The 19,554-nt window shown below is 41.9% G+C and overlaps 1 protein-coding gene across 17 annotated transcripts in view; it reads right to left on the bottom strand.

Annotated features, from left to right (window-relative positions):
* Positions 1 to 19,554, bottom strand: part of STX8 (syntaxin 8) — a 210,774-nt gene that overhangs the window by 168,185 nt on the left and 23,035 nt on the right. For 11 of the 17 annotated variants that reach the window (XM_086358932.1, XM_086358941.1, XM_086358938.1 and 8 more), the window contains one exon: positions 10,413 to 10,523. The exons of 5 other annotated variants lie outside the window; for them this stretch is intronic. In XM_086358932.1, coding sequence (XP_086215058.1) covers positions 10,413 to 10,523 — 111 coding nt within the window. Of the gene's footprint in view, positions 1 to 9,219; positions 9,358 to 10,412; positions 10,524 to 19,554 lie in introns of those variants that run through there. One more of the 17 variants, XM_086358948.1, reaches the window with a different exon arrangement.

Genomic DNA, 19,554 nt, shown 5'->3' with positions numbered 1-19,554 from the left:
CTTTATGTATAAGGATATTTACCATTGCATTTATGTAACAGAAAAAAAAGTACAGGTATTAAGTACATACATACATACACAATGTAATAGAGTGGAAACAACACACATATTAATAGGAGACTAATTCAATAAATTATGTAGCACATACAATGAAATATTATAAGGCTACAAAAATCAATGACAAGACTTCGTGTTGGTTTCGGAAGATCTCCAGTATATTTAGATGATAAAAGAACATTGTAGGGTAATTTGCGCAGTATACGACCATTTGTGTAAAAGATGGGGGGAAATAAGAAAATATATTCTTATCGGTTGGCATATACTTAAGAGAACCCTGGAAAGACAGACCAAAGATTATTAACGCTGATATTTATCTTGCGGGTGGGACACAGAGGAAGGGAGGCTTCTCACTGAACACTGTTAAGTGCTTTTAAAACATCTCAGCTACATGAATATATGACTTAAGCAAGATACACCCTCCTTCCTCTCCTATGGCTGTTTGAAGTCTGGGAGCTTTTTTTAAAAATTATTTTTAAATGGAGGATAACTGCTTTATAATACTGTGTTGGTTTCTGCCATATATCAATATGAATCAGTCACAGGTATACGTATGTCTCCTCCCTCTTGAACCTCTCCTCCCACTCCCATCTGTCTGGGAACTTACTACAAGCATCCTCAACCACGAGAAGAGTCAGTCTGAAGATAAAGACACAACAAAGACACAGCAGACTCTGGATCACCACTGGCTGTAGAATTAACCACCTCCCTCAATTCTCTAACTTGGAACTTACTATACGGAGCTACTTTTCCTTATGTAAGCGGTTTTGAGTAGAATCATCAGTTCCTCATGGCTGCTGCTGCTGCTAAGTCGCTTCAGTTGTGTCCGACTCTGTGCAACCCCAGAGACGGCAGCCCACCAGGCTCCCCCATACCTGGGATTCTCCAGGCAAGAACACTGGAATGGGTTGCCATTTTCTTCTCCAAGGCGTGAAAGTGAAAAGTGAAAGTGAAGTCGCTCAGTCGTTTCCAACTCTTTGCAACCCCATGGACTGTAGCTTACCAGGCTCCTCCCCCCATGGGATTTTCCAGGCAAGATTACTGGAGTGGGTTTCCATTACCTTCTCCCCTCATGGCTGAGGGCATCGTAATTGGGATATCAGTGCCTGAGCGAAACCAGGCGCCCCTTTGGCTGAAGGTAAGAACCACAAGTACCATCTTCTCCAGACCCTTCAGGTGCTTTACTTGGGCCTCCTCCTCTGACTGCTGCAGACATGACCTCCTCTTCTAGTTTCGTTGCACATACCCATTGGAGTTTAATTTCTCTGTCCTGTGTTTGTACCCCTGCCCGAGTGAACCCTTTTAGAACAAGTATGACCGTACAAAAGGAGAACACACCCTACCAGGGTCCCCTCTCAGCCCGCTCATGTGCCTTTATTAATTTCTGACTCTAATCTCTGCTAATTAAGTAGGCAGACTATGTCCCAAAGTTATTTATCTCTTCAGAAAACCACCCAAGATAATCAGTGAGGTAGAGACAAGCAATGTGTTGCCGCAAGTCCCATTTCATTTTCTTGTGAGTCTAGACAAGACTACATTTCCCAGCCTCCCTTGCAGGCAGATCAGAACCATGTGACTGGTTACTGCCAATGGGATGACACATAGGGGACAGCATATAAGAGGGGTGTGAGCCCTCTATACCTTCTCTCTTCTCCTCTCACAATGAAAATGGAGGTCCTCTGTGAAAACAGCACAGCTGTAAGATGGGAAAACCTGCATCACCATTTGAAGGGAGCAGTCCCAGAGAACCACCAGATTTTATGAGGCAGGCAAAAAAAACTTTTTCATCTGGTAATCCTGTGAGGGTCCCAGATTTTTTTAGTTACAGAACCCATGCTATTCTATTCTGACTCAGTCAACCTTTCAATCAACAGAAATTTGCTGAGTGCCTACTATATACCCAAATCTGCTAAGTATCTATAAAAGATACAGGAAACACAAAGACTTTCATTAAGTGAGCAAGTATCTATTAAGCATTGTGCAAGATTTCAGTCCCCATCCCCAAGGTATTTAAAATTTAGATGGAGAAACAAAATATGCATTTGCAAAATAAATATTAAACCACATGACTTTCCTACCTAAATCATTTCCTCACTAATACTCCCTCAAAGCACAATATATTTTTCTGAACTTATTTTACTTATTTGAATGACTCTTTAATTCACGTCTGTTTCTCTCACTGAACTGTAGAGAGCTCAAAGGCAAAAACTAGATATTTTTTGTTGTTTGGAGCTTTATGCCACCACACTCCCTTTACCAGTGCTTGGCACGTTGTAGGCACTCAATATTTTTCTATTTACCACACTTTCTTACTCTAAGTTTTTTTTCATTAAGTTACTGGAAATACTTAATATTCTTGACTGCATTTAATACCACCTTGGTTCAACTTGGACAGAATGTGGTCCACTGGAGAAGGGATGGCAAACCACTTCAGTATTCTTCCCTTGAGAACCCCATGAACAGTATGAAAAGCCAAAAAGACAGGATACTGAAAGAGGAACTCCCCAGGTCAGTAGGTGCCCAATATGCTACTGGACATCAGTGGAGAAATAACTCCAGAAATAATGAAGGGATGGAGCCAAAGCAAAAACAATACCCAGTTGTGGATGTGACTGGTGATAGACACAAGGTCCGATGCTGTAAAGAGCAATATTAATAAGAACCTGGAATGTTAGGTCCATGAATCAAGGCAAATTGGAAGTGGTCAAACAGGAGATGGCAAGAGTGAATGTCAACATTCTAGGAATCAGCAAACTAAAATGGACTGGAATGGGTGAATTTAACTCAGATGACCATCATATCTACTACCGCAGGCAGGAATCCCTTAGAAGAAATGGAGTAGCCATCATGGTCAACAAGAGAGTCCGAAATGCAGTCCTTGGATGCAACCTCAAAAACGACAGAATGATCCTGTTCATTTCCAAGGCAAACCATTCAATATCACAGTAATCCAAGTCTATGCCCCAACCAGTAACGCTGAAGAAGCTGAAGTTGAACGGTTCTATGAAGACCTACAAGACCTTTTAGAACTAACACCCCCAAAAGATGTCCTTTTCATTATAGGGGACTGGAATGCAAAAGTAGGAAGTCAAGAAACACCTGGAGTAACAGGCAAATTTGGCCTTGGAATACGGAATGAAGCGGGGCAAAGGCTAATAGAGTTTTGCCAAGAGAACGCACTGGTCATAGCAAACACCCTCTTCCAACAACACAAGAGAAGACTTTACACATGGATATCACCAGATGGTCAATACCAAAATCAGATTGATTATATTCTTTGCAGCCAAAGATGGAGAAGCTCTATATAGTCAGCAAAAACAAGACCGGGAGCTGACTGTGGCTCAGATCATGAGCTCCTTGTTGCCAAATTCAGACTTAAATTGAAGAAGGTAGGGAAAACCACTAGACCATTCAGGTATGACCTAAATCAAATCCCTTATGATTATACAGTGGAAGTGAGAAACAGATTTAAGGGACTAGATCTGATAGAGTGCCTGATGAACTATGGACTGAGGTTCATGACATTGTACAGGAGACAGGGATTAAGACCATCCCCATAGATAAGAAATGCAAAAAAGCAAAATGGCTGTCTGGGGAGGCCTTACAAATAGCTGTGAAAAGAAGAGAAGCAAAAAGCAAAGGAGAAAAGGAAAGATATAAGCATCTGAATGCAGAGTTCCAAAGAATAGCAAGAAGAGATAAGAAAGCCTTCCTCAGCGATCAATGCAAAGAAATAGAGGAAAACAACAGAATGGGGAAGACTAGGGATCTCTTCAAGAAAATTAGAGATGAGAAGGGAACACTCCATGCAAAGATGGGCTCGATAAAGGACAGAAATGGTAGGGCCCTAACAGAAGCAGAAGACATTAAGAAGAGGTGGCAAGAATACACAGAAATACTGTACAAAAAAGATCTTCACAACCAAGATAATCACGATGGTATGATCACTCACCTAGAGCCAGACATCCTGGAATGTGAAGTCAAGTGGGCCTTAGAAAGCATCACTACGAACAAAGCTAGTGGAGGTGATGGAATTCCAGTTGAGCTCATTCAAATCCTGGAAGATGATGCTGTGAAAGTGCTGCTCTCAATATGCCAGCAAATTTGGAAAACTCAGCAGTGGCCACAGGACTGGAAAAGGTCAGTTTTCATTCCAATCCCAAAGAAAGGCAATGCCAAAGAATGCTCAAAGTACCGCACAATTGCACTCATCTCACATGCTAGTAAAGTAATGCTCAAAATTCTCCAAGCCAGGCTTCAGCAATACGTGAACCGTGAACTTCCAGATGTTCAAGCTGGATTTAGAAAAGGCAGAGGAACCAGAGATCAAATTGCCAACATCCGCTGGATCATCGAAAAAGCAAGAGAGTTCCAGAAAAACATCTATTTCTGCTTTATTAACTATGCCAAAGCCTTTGACTGTGTGGATCACAATAAACTGTGGAAAATTCTGAAAGAGATGGGAATGCCAGACCACCTGACCTGCCTCTTGAGAAGCCTATATGCAGGTCAGGAAGCAACAGTTAGAACTGCACATGGAACAACAGACTGGTTCCAAATAGGAAAAGGAGTACGTCAAGGCTGTATATTGTCACCCTGCTTATTTAACTTATATGCAAAGTACATCATAAGAAACGCTGGGCTGGATGAAGCACAAGCTGGAATCAAGATTGCTGGGAGAAATATCAATAACTTCAGATACGCAGATGACACCACCCTTATGGCAGAAAGTGAACAGGAACTAAAAAGCCTCTTGATGAAAGTGAAAGTGGAAAGTGAAAAAGTTGGCTTAAAGCTCAACATTCAGAAAACAAAGATCATGGCATCTGGTCCCATCACTTCATGGGAAATAGATGGGGAAACAGTGGAACAGTGTCAGACTTTGTTTTTTTGGGCTCCAAAATCACTGCAGATGGTGACTGCAGCCATGAAATTAAAAGACGCTTACTCCTTGGAAGAAAAGTTAAGACCAACCTAGATAGCATATTGAAAAGCAGAGACATTACTTTGCCATCAAAGGTCCGTCTAGTCAAGGCTATGGTTTTCCCAGTGGTCATGTATGGATGTGAGAGTTGGACTGTGAAGAAAGCTGAGCAACGAAGCATTGATGCTTTTGAAGTGTGGTGTTGGAGAAGCCTCTTGAGAGTCTCCTGGACTGCAAGGAGATACAACCAGTCCATTCTGAAGGAGATCAGCCCTGGGTGTTCTTTGGAAAGAATGATGCTAAAGCTGAAACTCCAGTACTTTGGCCACCTCATGCAAAGAGTTGACTCACTGGAAAAGACCCGGATGCTGGGAGGGATTGGGGGCAGGAGGAAAAGGGGATGACAGAGGATGAGATGGCTGGATGGCATCACGGACTCGATGGATGTGAGTCTGAGTGAACTGCGGGAGTTGGTGATGGACAAGGAGGCCTGGCGTGCTGTGATTCATGGGGTCGCAAAGAGTCGGACACGACTGAGCGACTGAACTGAACTGGTTCAACTATCCTTGGGTTCACCGAAATACAGAGAAAAGCATATCTTTACTGATTTCAGCACATCCTTTACATGTCAGATGACCTAGGAAGTTAGTGTATTTCTGGGACATAAGTAAGAGAGATAAATAATTATGGCTTATCCACTGTCTCGCAGGTAATGATGCAGTTGTTTATTCCTCAGCCATTTCCTACTTCTGGAAGAGTAGGCTGGTCATATGTTCATAACTTCAAGCAATAGAGAGTATAAATTACTAGTTTTTAGGAAATCTCAATACTATCAAATAGAAATCATCCTTCTTATGAACTAAGTTTTAAATCGAAAGAAAACATGCAATGATCTAAAATGGTAGAGGGGGAACACTTTTAATGGAATATTTAAAGTCAATTTTTCCTCTTTCTTCCTTGGCTGCCAATATAGTGCTATGAAATATAAATTCGAAGGATCATACTTTTTTTAAAAAAGCAGCTCCAAGAAAAAGTAAATATATGAAATTAAATGTAAAGCTTACACTCTAAGAAAATGTGAATATTTCATTATCATCTTCTATTCTTTGATTTTAGCAGTTGGTCTGCTTGTTAATATAGCACTCCTGATCCATAACTACCATCTCAACTTCTAAATAACTTCCTATTTCCTATAATCCTCCATATAGTTGGTGGTGTGAAGATTAAAGCTTAGCCAATTAGCCACCCACTACAGCCTAGTTAATCACATAATCTTTGAGATGGTCAGGGAGCAGTGGAGTATGCAATGATTTTTCTTTTTTCCTGTCTCTTTACAAAGATTTAACTAATTGTGAGACTTAGCGATGCTCTCGAATAGAAAGGGCAGTTGGGTTTTCAATCAGAAGCTGTGTCACCTCTTTATAAAGTTAGGGCTTATCTTCTAAGAGACATTGTTACACAGAGACTTCTTTAACAAGTTTCCAAATACCCTCAATTAGTCAACCATTGCTTATTTAGACCTGAGTCTCACATCAAGGCTTACTGCGTGAGAACAATGATCAGTAATCCGTAAGGTAAAAACTCAGATTCTGTCACATGACAGCTACACATTCAATTATGGGATTGTTACATTCGTGTCTGTTTAAGGGAAATGCTAATCTGAACTGAAGTTTGACAATACTCTCCTCTCCTTAATAAGGCCACATATGAGGAGGAAGAGAAAAGGGGAGGAAAGGGAGGGGAGAAGGACCCCAGGAAATGAAGGATGGGGAAGAGAAAGACAGAGCGCAAAGGTCTGGGGTGAGGGAGGAGGAGGACACTAAGGAAACAGGAGAGGAAGATGGAAGAGCCCAGGAGGACAGAGAGGCTCAACCAGTTCTCAGGGAGTCCTGGCTGGGTCAACTCTTGCAATGTTGCCACCAGTTATTACGGGGCTCTGAAAGCCCAATGAGCAGATCACCGCCAGTTCTCCAACAGTACATGCTTGGTGACAGTCTAGCACAAATGACCAAAAGTGCCAGAGAGAGTAGGTCCAGAACATTTTCAAGTTCGGGTGAGGCTTTCCGCTGTCTGTGAGTCGTGACCAAAAGGGAAGACATGAGCCCCCCACCTCCCTATCCCCCTGGTGACAAGGCAACCCACGTTGATATCAAGAATGGCAGAAGCCATCAAAAATGCTGGAGGAATCCAGAGATTAGAGAAGCAACCAAAGATGCTGGAGGAGCCCAGAACTAGGAACTGACCTACAGGAGGACTGAAGAAACCTCTGTGAGTCACTGGGGACATCAGAGCAGGGGGGACAATGAGGTGTCTCCAGGGACAGAGCTGAAAGGTCCCTGATGAGGTCTCAGAAATGACAGGACAGCCAGGAGGCAGGAGAGCAAGGCTGAACCAGGAACCCAAACTGGCCACCTCTACAACTGAATTCAGACCCTCAGAAGGACAGATCCAAGCAAAAGAGTTATTCAGGCATGGGAAGCTGGGGAAGGAAGTGGGGATTCAGGGGTGTTGGTCACTCAGTCGTGTCCAACTCTGCGATCCCCATGGACTGTAATCTGCCAGGCTCCTCTGTCCATGGAATTCTCCATGCAAGAATACTGGAGTGGGGTGCCATTTCCTTCTCCAGGAGATCTTCCTGACCCAGAGATTCAGCGGGTAGGGGAAAAAGGCAAAAATAACACTCAGGTATGGGCAGGTGAGTGAAATCAAAGACTGGAAACTCTGGCCTCAAATCTGAGACAATCTGCTTCCAGCAACCTACCTGACCTTAACCAGTGTTAAGTGTTAGAATTCATGCACTCACTCACCCACACACGTACTATCAAACTCTGAAACGGATTAGCCTTAGGATCTAGTGCAAGTTCCTTGACCCCTCTGAGCCTCAGTTTCTCTTCTATAAGGTGGGATGTTATAAAGATCTCCTAAGCATAGGCACCTATAGCTTGGCACAGGGCCTGGCAGGGAGAAAACAAGCAGCAGCTGCTAGCTACCAGTGCTCATCAGACCCCATGAGGGAAAGAAATGGTTTCAGTGGTTTCTAACTGTTCTCACCCCAACCAGAGCTCCCCCCAAACTACTCACTCATTCAGAGTCTGCAAGTATATTGTCTGGACACTTTTTTTTTCTTTAAAAAAAATTTATAAGCCTTGTGGGTGACTGAGTGCCATAATTAAGAACAAGTGATATAAACCAGTATTTGAGCTGGAAGGGGCATTCAAACCAAATTGAGGATCTTGTTAAAATACAGATTCCACTCAGGAGGGCAGAGGTGGGGTCTGAGACCCTGCATTTCTAAGAGGCACCCAGGTGAAGATGACCCGACTCGTGAGCGAACAGTGCTTTAAATAGCAAAGAAAGGTTATCACAGGAGAGAAGAGGAGTGACCAAAACCGAAAAAAGAGGAGGAGGTGACAAGTGATAAATTCTTATATACTGAGATTTAGGGAAGTCATTCTGGCCTACAGATTTTTATGGGGGAGGAAAAAGATGAGTTAACTTGAATTTTATGCTAAAACAGCTTGCTTGTGGCTGATCTAACACCCATTGTACATCTGCTCTATTTATTACAGAAAAGGGCACAATGACCTGAAGTAAAGAATGTCCATGTTAAAAATAAAGATGCTATGCCCCTCTTTCTGGGATGCCAACGATGGGATAAGCGACTCCCTTCCCAGGTGCCAAGGCCGTGCTGACTCCCTGTGTATGTTCTGGTCTTTTTATTTTTTATTTTTAACCTTGAAGAAATGTACCCCTGACTCGTTTAGTGTTCTTTGTTCTTGCAAGATATAAAACTGTGCTAAAAAAAAAAAACCCTGCATCTCTGGACAGTTTCTCAGAGTAACCTGGGAAGCTGGCTTGGGGGCTAATCCTCAGTTTGGCTCAAATGAAACTTTTCTACTCTTATTACTGTTTATTATTTTCGTCAACAAGGGAGAGAGGAACCAAAAATCAACCATTCATCCCCCACCCCACCCCACAAAGACCTAAGGCCTAAACTGGCCCCTCGACATCATTAAATGACAGTGAAGAGAAGCAGAACCTGACACACGGAAGGCTCTCACCACACAGTCACCTCCACAACAGAGGAGGAAGGTTTCCATGTCTTCTCCTCCCACCATCACCTCTCTCTACCGGGCCCTTCCTCACCCAGGAAACTTCCTCCCTCGCCATGGTACTTTGAGTTCGTTTCTGAACTTCAAGGTAAAGGCCCATGCCCGCAGACGGCACTCTCTTCTCACCTTGCAAGACCTCCTCACTCACGGGTTCTTTTTCACCAACCCTGAATGTTTGAGGGTTGAGCTTTCATCCTCAAACTTCTACTCCTGCATCCGCCCGAGAAGGCTCAGGCACCATGATGGATCAGCCCCGCTCAATGGAGGCCTCCCCGTCCATTTACAAACCCTGCCCAGCACCCAACTCCTCCTTCCCTGACTTTAGGCCTTTAGGTCAAAGAAACAACTCTAAGATTTCCTCTAGCTTCCTGGAATTTCATCACTTCCTCTCTAGAAACCTTAAATCCCAAGCTCCTGAGAAGACTGGAATGGACAAGAAGCTGCTCCATCCTCTTTCGGTCACCCTCTGGCAGTGATTCTCCAGCTTCTGACTGCAGACCAGAGTCACCTGGGACCACTCTAGGACCACGCCCTCCACGCCCCACCCCACCCCATTAAAATAAAAAAACAAACCATTGCCCTTGGGAAGCCATATTATTCCTAACCAGGAACAAGCTGCCGCCCCCACTGTGAAGACCCCATCCCTCGTGGGGAAGGAGGGGAGAGGCAGGTTTCATCCTGATCTCATTTGTGCTGGGTCCCTTAATGTGGTGAAGGGGGTTCTAGAGGCAGCCGGGGAGGCCAGTTCTAAAGATATCACAGTTTATACTTTATTAACCTCAATCCGGAAAGCTGGACCCCTCCTCTGAGTCTTCCACCGGAGTCGTGTGCAGAGCAGCCGACAAACTCCGTCAAGTGTGAATCATGCTCTGGCAAAGATCAGAGAAGAAACCAAGGGCCCCAACTCCTCTAGTCCTGTAAGCCATAGACTACACAGTCTTTAGGACACATTTCTACAAGTCAATTAAAAAAAAAACACATCATTTTCCAACACAGATAAAAACATGACGTCCAGAGTTTAAAAGGCAGCTAACACAGCAAAAGTTCAACCAGGGAAAGAAGAGACATTTTCTGACTTCGTCTGTATTCTATCCAAATAACCATCTTCCAAAATGGGATTCAGCTGAATGTGCCTGGTTTACTCAAACGCAGAAACTTAATGAAAACCATGCTGAACAGAAAATGACAGTCAAGCACTACAAATGAACAGACAGGATGTATTTTACCAGATAAAGAAATTAAGCCCTTCGGGAAACAACTGTAACCACTGCAAGTAAGTTTCGCCCACTGCTTAATCCCTGTAAAGGAAAGCATCATACCTGATAAGATCGGGTTCTGCACCCTCGTTCTTAAAGGAGGCCAGAAGTAGTCTCTCTCGAGTTACAAGATCATCCAAGAGGTTCTGTCTTCGGTCTCCTTCGAGCTGTGTTCTGCAGGCGACTCGTTAAGGTCCAAGAGTAGGTGAATTACCTCATTTGATCTATTACATTATTAACCGAGCTCTCCAAGTCAGAGGGGACTGTTCCAGACTTGAATCAACCCTACCCCGAAGAGTCCTGAGCCAGCGCTCTCCTGCTCTGATCTCAGCCTTCACTGACCCTTCCAGTAAAGGACCTGTCCAGGTCGCAGAGGACTTACAAACACTGAACCAGACCCACCATGTGAGATCATTCACTGAGAAATACAGTTGGTAAAAATGATTTTCCTCCCAGTAGCCAACCCTGAAATGTTCTTCTCTACAGCACACTGTGGCTCAGGGAATCCTTAAGTTCTGAGTGCTGGTCACAGTGGTCAAGGGTTTTTCCTAGACATTAATACCTAAGATACTTTGTTAAAAAGGAAAAAAAGAAAAAAAAAAAGTTTTGTTGCCTTCTTTCATATTATTAACACCTATTAATGCACCTACAATATATGTTGTAAAGTGCTACTTTATACAGATTTGCTCTTAAAAAAAACTGTTACCATCAGCTCACTAAATACGTTGCATGATCTTCATTAATTCTAAACAAAATTACAAAGAAATAACCATATTCTAATGTGTTAATCTATGATCTGTGCTAGACTAGGGGTCCAAAAGCCTACTAGTTCTGTTTTGATCAGTATCCATGGTCTTGACCAATTACTTCAGTGTTTTGGATCTGTTTCTTCAGATGTCCCCCAGGTAATCTCTCATACCTTTTCCAACACAACTCATGGCCATGGTTTTCCCAGTTCCGGTTAAAGAATGGGACTACTGCTTTGGATTTATGGATTTATAGACACTTCTCCTTTTGAGAGGGATATTAAATCCTGCATTTAGGCCCCAAAAGTTTGAGAACTTGGCAGAATATACTAGTTTTCCCTGGGTGGGAAAACCACGGCCCAGTGAATCTACTTTTGTTGATAATTTTGAATAGAAAGAGCTGGATAGCTAGCAAAAAAAGCAAATAAGCCCATAAAAAAATGTTCCCCGGTAACAGATATTAGCTAGAAAAATCATAAATCCCCCTAAACCAATGTAACTAAGCAGTGTTATTGACTCTGGACATTTATAAAATAATAATGGATACATTCTCTCAACATTCCAGAATGCCCCGATTTCCTGAGAAAAATGACTACTATGGCTTTTCCATCTCCTACTTGACTACGGTCACTAAGAACCCATCTTGGAAACAGTGAAGCAGCAACTGTAACCAAGAAACAGTGAGCAAGTCCTTCCTCCGTACTAATAAAAGGGCCAAATATTAGCCTTCTGATCAGTGCAACACCAAAAATAAATACAGTGTGCTTCAAATCAGTGGTAAATTGTCAATAAAGCAGAAGCGGCCCGTGAGAATGGAAGGAGGGGTGGGGAGGAGAAGGGACAGAAGCTATGACATAAATTATACAGGACAAAACAGGAATTTTAATTGTGGAAATTACTAATTATATCACAGTGCTGATTAGCCTTGTCTTCCGTTCTATGCTCAACCTACTCTGGCAACCTGTGGTTTTGCTGGGATTTCAGTTATCCAATCCTCCAAGTGAGCATAAACTCAACGATAATCCAATATTACAATTAAGCAGATTACAGATCTGACTGGCTCAGGGGTTTAAACATAAGAAATAAAATTACAGAAGTATCATTAGAAAACGCCTTTGGAGAACTTTCTAATACTCTAGAGTAAGGAAAATCTTCCTAGTAGAGAATGTCAACCCAGAGGTCATGAAGAAAACTATAAATCTGGATAAAAATTGTAACTATCTGCAAAATAAAAGTACAAGTGGCAAATTAACAGTGACAAATTTTAAAACGGCAAAGGATATAACAGGGCATTGGAAAAAAAACAAGAATTATGCTAATAAACTGAAAAAAAAATGCAGCTTTACATTAGTGAAAGAAATACAAATTGAAACATACTGTCGTTTTTGCCAGCCAGATAAGAAACCGTGACAGAAGGCTCTGGAAAGGGCTGAGGAACCAAGCACTCTCAGACATCCTAGGTGGGAATGGAGATGGGTTCAACCAGTTGCCCGACTGCCTTCTACATACCCAACAGAATTTAAAAGGCACATTCTTTTAACAGGAATTTCTCCTACAGATACATTCACAAGACTATACAAAGATGCGGGAGCAGGGAATTCCCTAGTGGTCCAGTGGCTAGGACTCCGCACTTTCAGTGCCCAAGGTCTGGGTTCAATCCCTGGTTGGGGAACTAAGATCCCACAAGCCACCACTTAGTGCAGCCAAAAAAAAAAGATGTTCAGTGCAGCATTATTTATAACAGCCAAATACTGGAAACATTCTAAGGTTTGTCAATAAGGAAATAGCACATCTCAGCAATGGCATGTTTTGTAGCCCCCTTCCCCCAAAACAGAGAGAATAGGAAAGCCCTGTATGTATCAATGATAATGAAAATTAACATTTATGAGCACTTACTAAGTGCTACATAAATTATTTGATATGGAACAATCTCCAAAATAAAGTGTTAAACAAAAACAAAAAACAGCAGAGCTAAATAGTGAATAGTATGCTCCCACTGCATGCATTAAATACATATGTTGGTATATACACAGAAAATTTCTCAAAGGATATAGAAACAATTGCCTCTAAGGAAAGGGAACCGGGGACTCAGGGTGTAAGGGAGACTTCCTATCTACTGGGTATTGTTTTGGACTGTTTGACTCTATTAAATGCTAACAAAAAGTTTCAGAACATACGATCCTTCTGTAGTCAAAAGCATTTTACACTTACATGTACACATATCTGTTTATGCCTAGAAAAGTCTGTGATAATAGGAACCAACCAGCAACACTGTTAACTGTGGAAGAATGAGCTAGAACAGGATGGGGATGCGGAAGTGAGAGAAGAGTAAACAATTAACAACAGAAAATGTAGGGGTAGAGGGACTTCCCTCGTGATTCCTGTGGCTGAGAATCTGCCTCGCAGTGCAGGGGATTCAGGTTTGAGCCCTGGTTGGGGAATTAAGATCCCACATGCTGAAACTACCGAAGCCTGTGTGCTGAGCCCATGGACCCCAACTAAGATCCAAGAGAGCCAAATGATACTGAAAAAAAAGGAAATTGACAGGTGGAAAGTACCTTTTATAGAAAAAGTAAAGGCAAGTTTTAAAATTTAGCAGACACTGAATTTAAACTATTAACCAACAAAGGACATCAATTCTAAGAGCAGTAAAACTTGGTGATTATGTTTTGAAGAGGAGGGGTAACTGGAGAACAGAATCACAGTTGATGCTGGGACAGGTAAGTTGAATCTCCTGTTCACCAGACCGGAAACCATGGCAACAGTGGGTGAGAGCCCAGCTCTTCTTCGCCACCTCGAGTGCGGCTTCTCTACCCTGAGGCCCCCAGTACTGCTCACTTAACTTTGCCACTTCTTAGCATCCTGTTAATAACAATACTGATAATATTAATTCAGAATATTCCAGAGATCCCCTGTAAATCTGGAACACCTGGAAAAGTAACCAATCAGGAACACTCACTCTACCTCCTGGTTTTGTTTTTATTTTAATCTATTGAGTGAACAGAGCATAAGTAAATGGGGGATAGAGGGAGCTGAAGAGAATAAAAAGATGCATAGCCCTTCTGCATGGCACACTTACTATAATAAAAGTTGCTGCTAACAAGAGGTCAGAGAACCACCTAGAAGGTAATGACACTCCATGGATGTGGGCTCATAGTAGCTGGCGGGACCGAGTACAGGGTAAGGAAGGATAAGCAGAAAACAGGGCAGATGGTCATGAGGCCAGTGCTGGGACCTTCTCTTCCATCAACTTAGTGAATAACCAAGGAGGAAGATCAGAGAACAGACAGGGAAATAGAAGATCTAACCACCATAGTACTCTGTCTTTGGCCAGACTGAATTTACATGTAATTATAACCAGTTCATGCAAGGTTGCAAATAAAACTAGATCCTGATTTTGCATCACTGTACTTCAGAGTCCAGCTTCTCTGCTATAACCTGGGAAGCACTTCCAACCTAGGATGGAGAGGGGTGAAGATGGGGCTGGACCCAGGGAACACCCCATTCCCTCCCCCACTTCCAGCTCCTAGAGTTTCTCCTTATTGGTAGAAGGCATAAGAATTTAAGTAAGTCTTCCGTGCAAATTAATTGCTGTGGAGAAGGATAATTACTTCCAGAACCACAAGAAGAATTGCACAGAGACAGTTTAAGGTCCCAGAGGCCAGAGATTTTTCTGGCTCACAGAGCACTTCAACTCTTTCATTTTTATTTATTATTTGCTTTTAGGGGGAGTCCCTGGTGGCTCAGATGGTAAGGAATCTGCCTGTAATGCAGGAGACCTGAGTTCAATCCCTGGGACAGGAAGATCCTCCAAAGTTAACAAACTCTACTGAGTGTCTATTACCGACCAGCCCCAGGTGCCAACCTTCCTCAAAGCACTGATCCCATTTTGCAAGTAGTATTTTAATACTATCATTATCTCCATGCCTGGATGTACCCTCCTTATGTGTTATAAACTCCATAAAAGGGTACCTGTTAATTCTCCACATTAGCTGTAATTTTAACAGTGATAAAATGGTAAGCAGCAGGTAATCCTCAAGGAGGGCCTGCTTTACGCAAAGCACCTTCTATGCATATAATTAATCCTCCCAACAATGCTATAAGCTGGATGTACTTTATCCTTTTCTCACAAATTAAGAAAACAAGGCACAACGAAGTTAAGTAACTTGCCCTCGAAGAGTTGAAAACTTTTATTCAACACCAATGATTATGGGGGAACTTGTCCTGTGAGATGCTTTAAATATAGCATTTTCTTCAACTTTCACAACAGCCTGCAAAGCAAGTCTGATTATTCCTACTCTGTAGATAAAACTGAGGTCAAGAAAGGCCACGTTGCTCTCTGGCCTTGAGGCAGTGGTGGAGCTGGTCTTCTATCTCAGTTGTTTGCCACCAAGCCAGTGTTGTTCACAGTGTTCCAACAGTGCCCAGACTTAGGGGTTTCATGGAGCAGAGTATTTCCAAACAAACTGTGGGTGTGGGGAGGGGGGATTTATATAGACCAATTATACACGTTGCCATCTATGTGGACATTCCAAAAACCACAACAGACAAAACGCTCATCTGCTTTTACTACCATGGCGAAAAAGCAAGATGTTAACACTCGAAACCAGAGAGAACCATGACACAGACTATAAATCAGAAAATTCCTACTGAAATAAAAATGACCTTGTCCTTAGTTTTTTCACAATAGCAGACACCAGTGTAAACTGTCATGGCCAGGTGCAGTGTTTTAGAACCACGTCCCCACTACTGGGGCACCCAGGGGCTATTCTTAACACCTATCCACTGAGCTCCTCCACACATACATGTATCCATGTATCCAGGTTTGTTACACGGGGATCTCTCCAGCCAGCTACCTGTCTACTCATCTTTCTTCCCCCAAAACACAAAGTGGAACAGGGTTATGTATCCTTTTTTTTTGTTTTTAAGATTATTTTTTCTATGTGGACCATCTTTTTGCCTTTATTGGCTGCAAGGCATGTGGGATCTTAGGGTTTGAACCTGCATCCCCACTATTAGAAGACAAAATCTTTACCACTGGACTGCCAGGAAAGTCCCCTTATTTATCGATTCTTAAAAATTAGTTCTCTAGGACTTCTCACAAGAGACCAAAATAGCTTTTGATACTGAAGTCCTTTGTAAAGTGATTTTCAAAAATTCTTTTCAAAGTACTAAAAGTGCTGCCTTTGAAAAACCCAACAAAAAGACAAGCTTCATGTAAAACTAATTCTAAGAATAACCTTAGTGCTACCTGAAATTTCCTATGCAACCTCCTGTTGCACATAGCTTTTCTCAACTGGTGAGACCATTATAATCACCGTCTCCAAGAAGCACTGTGAATAGAAGTTAATGCTTTTCAGCAATTTTCACTCTGGCTGCAGGACTTTGGATTATGAATTGCAAGCTAACCGATTCGAAAGCACGCCACTTTCATTTTAATTTCACATTTATTCTTGCCAGAGAAAAATACTTTTTCAGGAAAGAGCAGTAACATCTTATGCCTAACATCCCAGAATTTAATTGTTTGGAAGGCATTTTCATAGGACTTATCTTTCTGGCAACTCCTAGTGTTCCTTGGAAAACTTCACGAATGCAGAGAGGCATAAATTTCTTAAGTCAGGTACCAGAAACTCTCGACTGCCCGACACAGTAAGGAAATGTGGTTTCCAAATATTCACATTAAAAAAGTCACCCCACATTAATTATGCCTCAAGAAAAAGGATTAAAAAGTCACTCTCTTGGCGATTTATGGACACACATTTTTCTAAGAATTACAACATCATAAAGTATACCTAATAAACCACAGTGAAGACTGTTTAATCTTTCTGATGATTAAGAAGGGTCTTGAGGATTTGCATTATAAACAAGATTTGTCTTGGCATTACAGCAACACGCCAAGTAATAGGGAATTCTCGCTGAAGACAGGTCATGTGACGGTGGACTGTATTCTATCACTAAAGTAGAATTCAGCTTTTAAACAACTGGCTTTGGGTCCAGACAGCCCTGCATTGGAATCTTGGCTTTCCATTTCTCAGCGGCGGGGACTTAGGCAAGTTACTTAAGCTCTTAAAGATTCTTCTCCTGGGTGTGAAGAAAATTCCTCTGCTGGAATGCTGAAAGTAAAAGTTGTTAATTTACATTAGTGACTTGAGGCACAAGCTGGCCTTGGCCTCAGTACCTTTTTTGTAAAGAAGGGAAAGAACCCACCCAAACAGTCTAATAATACGAGCCTACCAGGCCTGACAAGTTGCTATATGATACATCTTAAATCTGGATGATAACTGCCCTAGAATTATCTCAGATAACCGCCACAGAATTATCTTAAATGTTTGGGAAGAGGAAGGTCAGGGAGAGGGAAGATGTAAGAAACAAGACTAATTAAATAGAGGCCTGAGTAATACAGAAGCTACCTCCTTCTTCCCGTTCTAAGAAACGGTCTCCCTGAAAAATCCAGAGGTTAATGAGCGCCCCCTGGTGGCTCAGATAGTAAAGACTCTGCCTGCAGTGCAGGAGATGCGGGTTGGAAAGGTCCCCTGGAGAAGGAAACAGCAACCGACTCTAGTATTCTTGCCTGGAGAATTCCATGGGCAGATTAGCCTGGCGGACTACAGTCCATGGGGTCGCTAAGAGTGGGACAGGACTCAGTGACTAACACTTTCACTTTCCCATAGGGCGATTCTCTAAATTCCATCCCTAGCTGTGGTTGCCGTTCCAGTAGAAAGAGGCTCTATTATTTTATTTAAAAACAAAACAGAATCTTCAAGAAAGTTGTTATATTCCAGTTGAGTGCTTGATTTCTCCTAGGAAAGTCTAAATTATTCACATGATGGTCCTTAAATACTTTCATAATATATTTAATAACTCGGTTTGGTGTTTTTATTTTTTTTTATTTTTTATTTTATTTTATTTATTTATTTTTTTTTGGTTTGGTGCTTTTAAATGTCTGGTGCTTAATTCAGCAAACTCTGAGATCGCCACGAAACCAGATGCCACAAGATTTCAAAATGTGGTTAGACTGCAAGTATTTAGAAGAACAAAGTCAATTATTATTGCACCATGCTTGGTACGCCTTATAATTAATAACTAGCAGAAATTATTAATAGAAGTAAAAGTTATTAATTTATATCTTCTTGCACCATAGGTTTAGCACATAAATATTATAAGATGTGCTATGTCTGGGGGTTTCCCAGGTGGCACTAGTGGTAAAGAATCTACCTGCAATCCAAGAGATATCAGAGACACAGGTTCGATCCCTGAGTTGGAAGATCCCCTGGAGGAGAGCATGGCAACCCATTCCAGTATTCTTGCCTGGAGAATTCCCATAGACAGAGGAGCCTGGCGAGCTACAGTTCACAGGGTTGCACAGATTTTGACACAACTGAAGCGACTTAGCACACACACACACATTATAAGATGAGTAATAATCAGTTACCTATTAGCAAATACAGTTATTAATATTAAATCAGGAAACAATATTTAGCTATGTTTGTAATATACAATTTAGGTAATACTAAAATGAGTTTGCACACCTCGAGCCCATGTGCAGACTTCCAAGCACTTGGTAGAGAAAACAGCTCTGCTAACTTGAGGTCAATATATTAAAACTTGTGGATTTTGATAAAATAAAAATTCCTTACATAATAAACTAATTGGGCAGTAACAAACCATACCAGACGGAGGGTAAAGTTACAAACTGAACATATCAGAATGCCCTAATTGTGTTAAAAATAAGGCCTCAATTGTTCACTGAAATTAAACTTTTATTTGAAACTTACTGGGTAAATAACTGAATACTAGAAATCATGCAACTATCTAAACCAACCTCTCTGGTGACATATAAGGATGATACTTGGAGAAAATACATTTTCACAACATCTTCTATTGTTTTATCTAAAAAGCTACATTTTCACCATGCTTAAAATTCGGCAGTAACAATCCATTTCCTGAGATACCAAAGTCTGGGTTTTTGGTATGAACCATGGATAAAGGAAAGGGATGGTAAGAGAGGCCCAGTTTGAGGTCAGTTGTAAACTCAGATTTAAGGGATTAGTTTTATGTAACAGATCACATATATTTTCCCAAATTGATCAGATCATGAATTTCTAAAAAAATAAAAAGATTTTAATAGTTGACATCTTTGGTAGGAAGTAGAGGTGATGTCACAACTGACTTCACACAGGTGCCTCCTATGAGTGAAGTGAGTGAGTGAAGTCGCTCAGTCGTGTCCAACTCTTTGCGACCCCATGGACTGTAGCCTACCAGGCTTCTCCGTCCATGGGATTCCCCAGGCAAGAATACTGGAGTGGGTTACCATTTCCTTCTCCAGGGGATCTTCCCAACCCAGGGATCGAACCCAGGTCTCCCGCATTGGAGGCAGATGCTTTTATACCCCACCTAAAAAACCTCCCAAACCAGGGGTACTGTCACTTCAAGAACCATAAGGCGAAGAAGTCACATCT

This window comes from Bos grunniens, chromosome 19 (assembly GCF_055505025.1).
Source record: "Bos grunniens cultivar Pamir isolate PY7600 chromosome 19, Bosgru_T2T1.0, whole genome shotgun sequence".
NCBI classification, from domain to species: domain Eukaryota; kingdom Metazoa; phylum Chordata; class Mammalia; order Artiodactyla; family Bovidae; genus Bos; species Bos grunniens.
The sequence above is the reverse complement of the archived record's forward strand: the minus strand, read 5'-3'. Positions and strand labels throughout refer to the sequence as shown.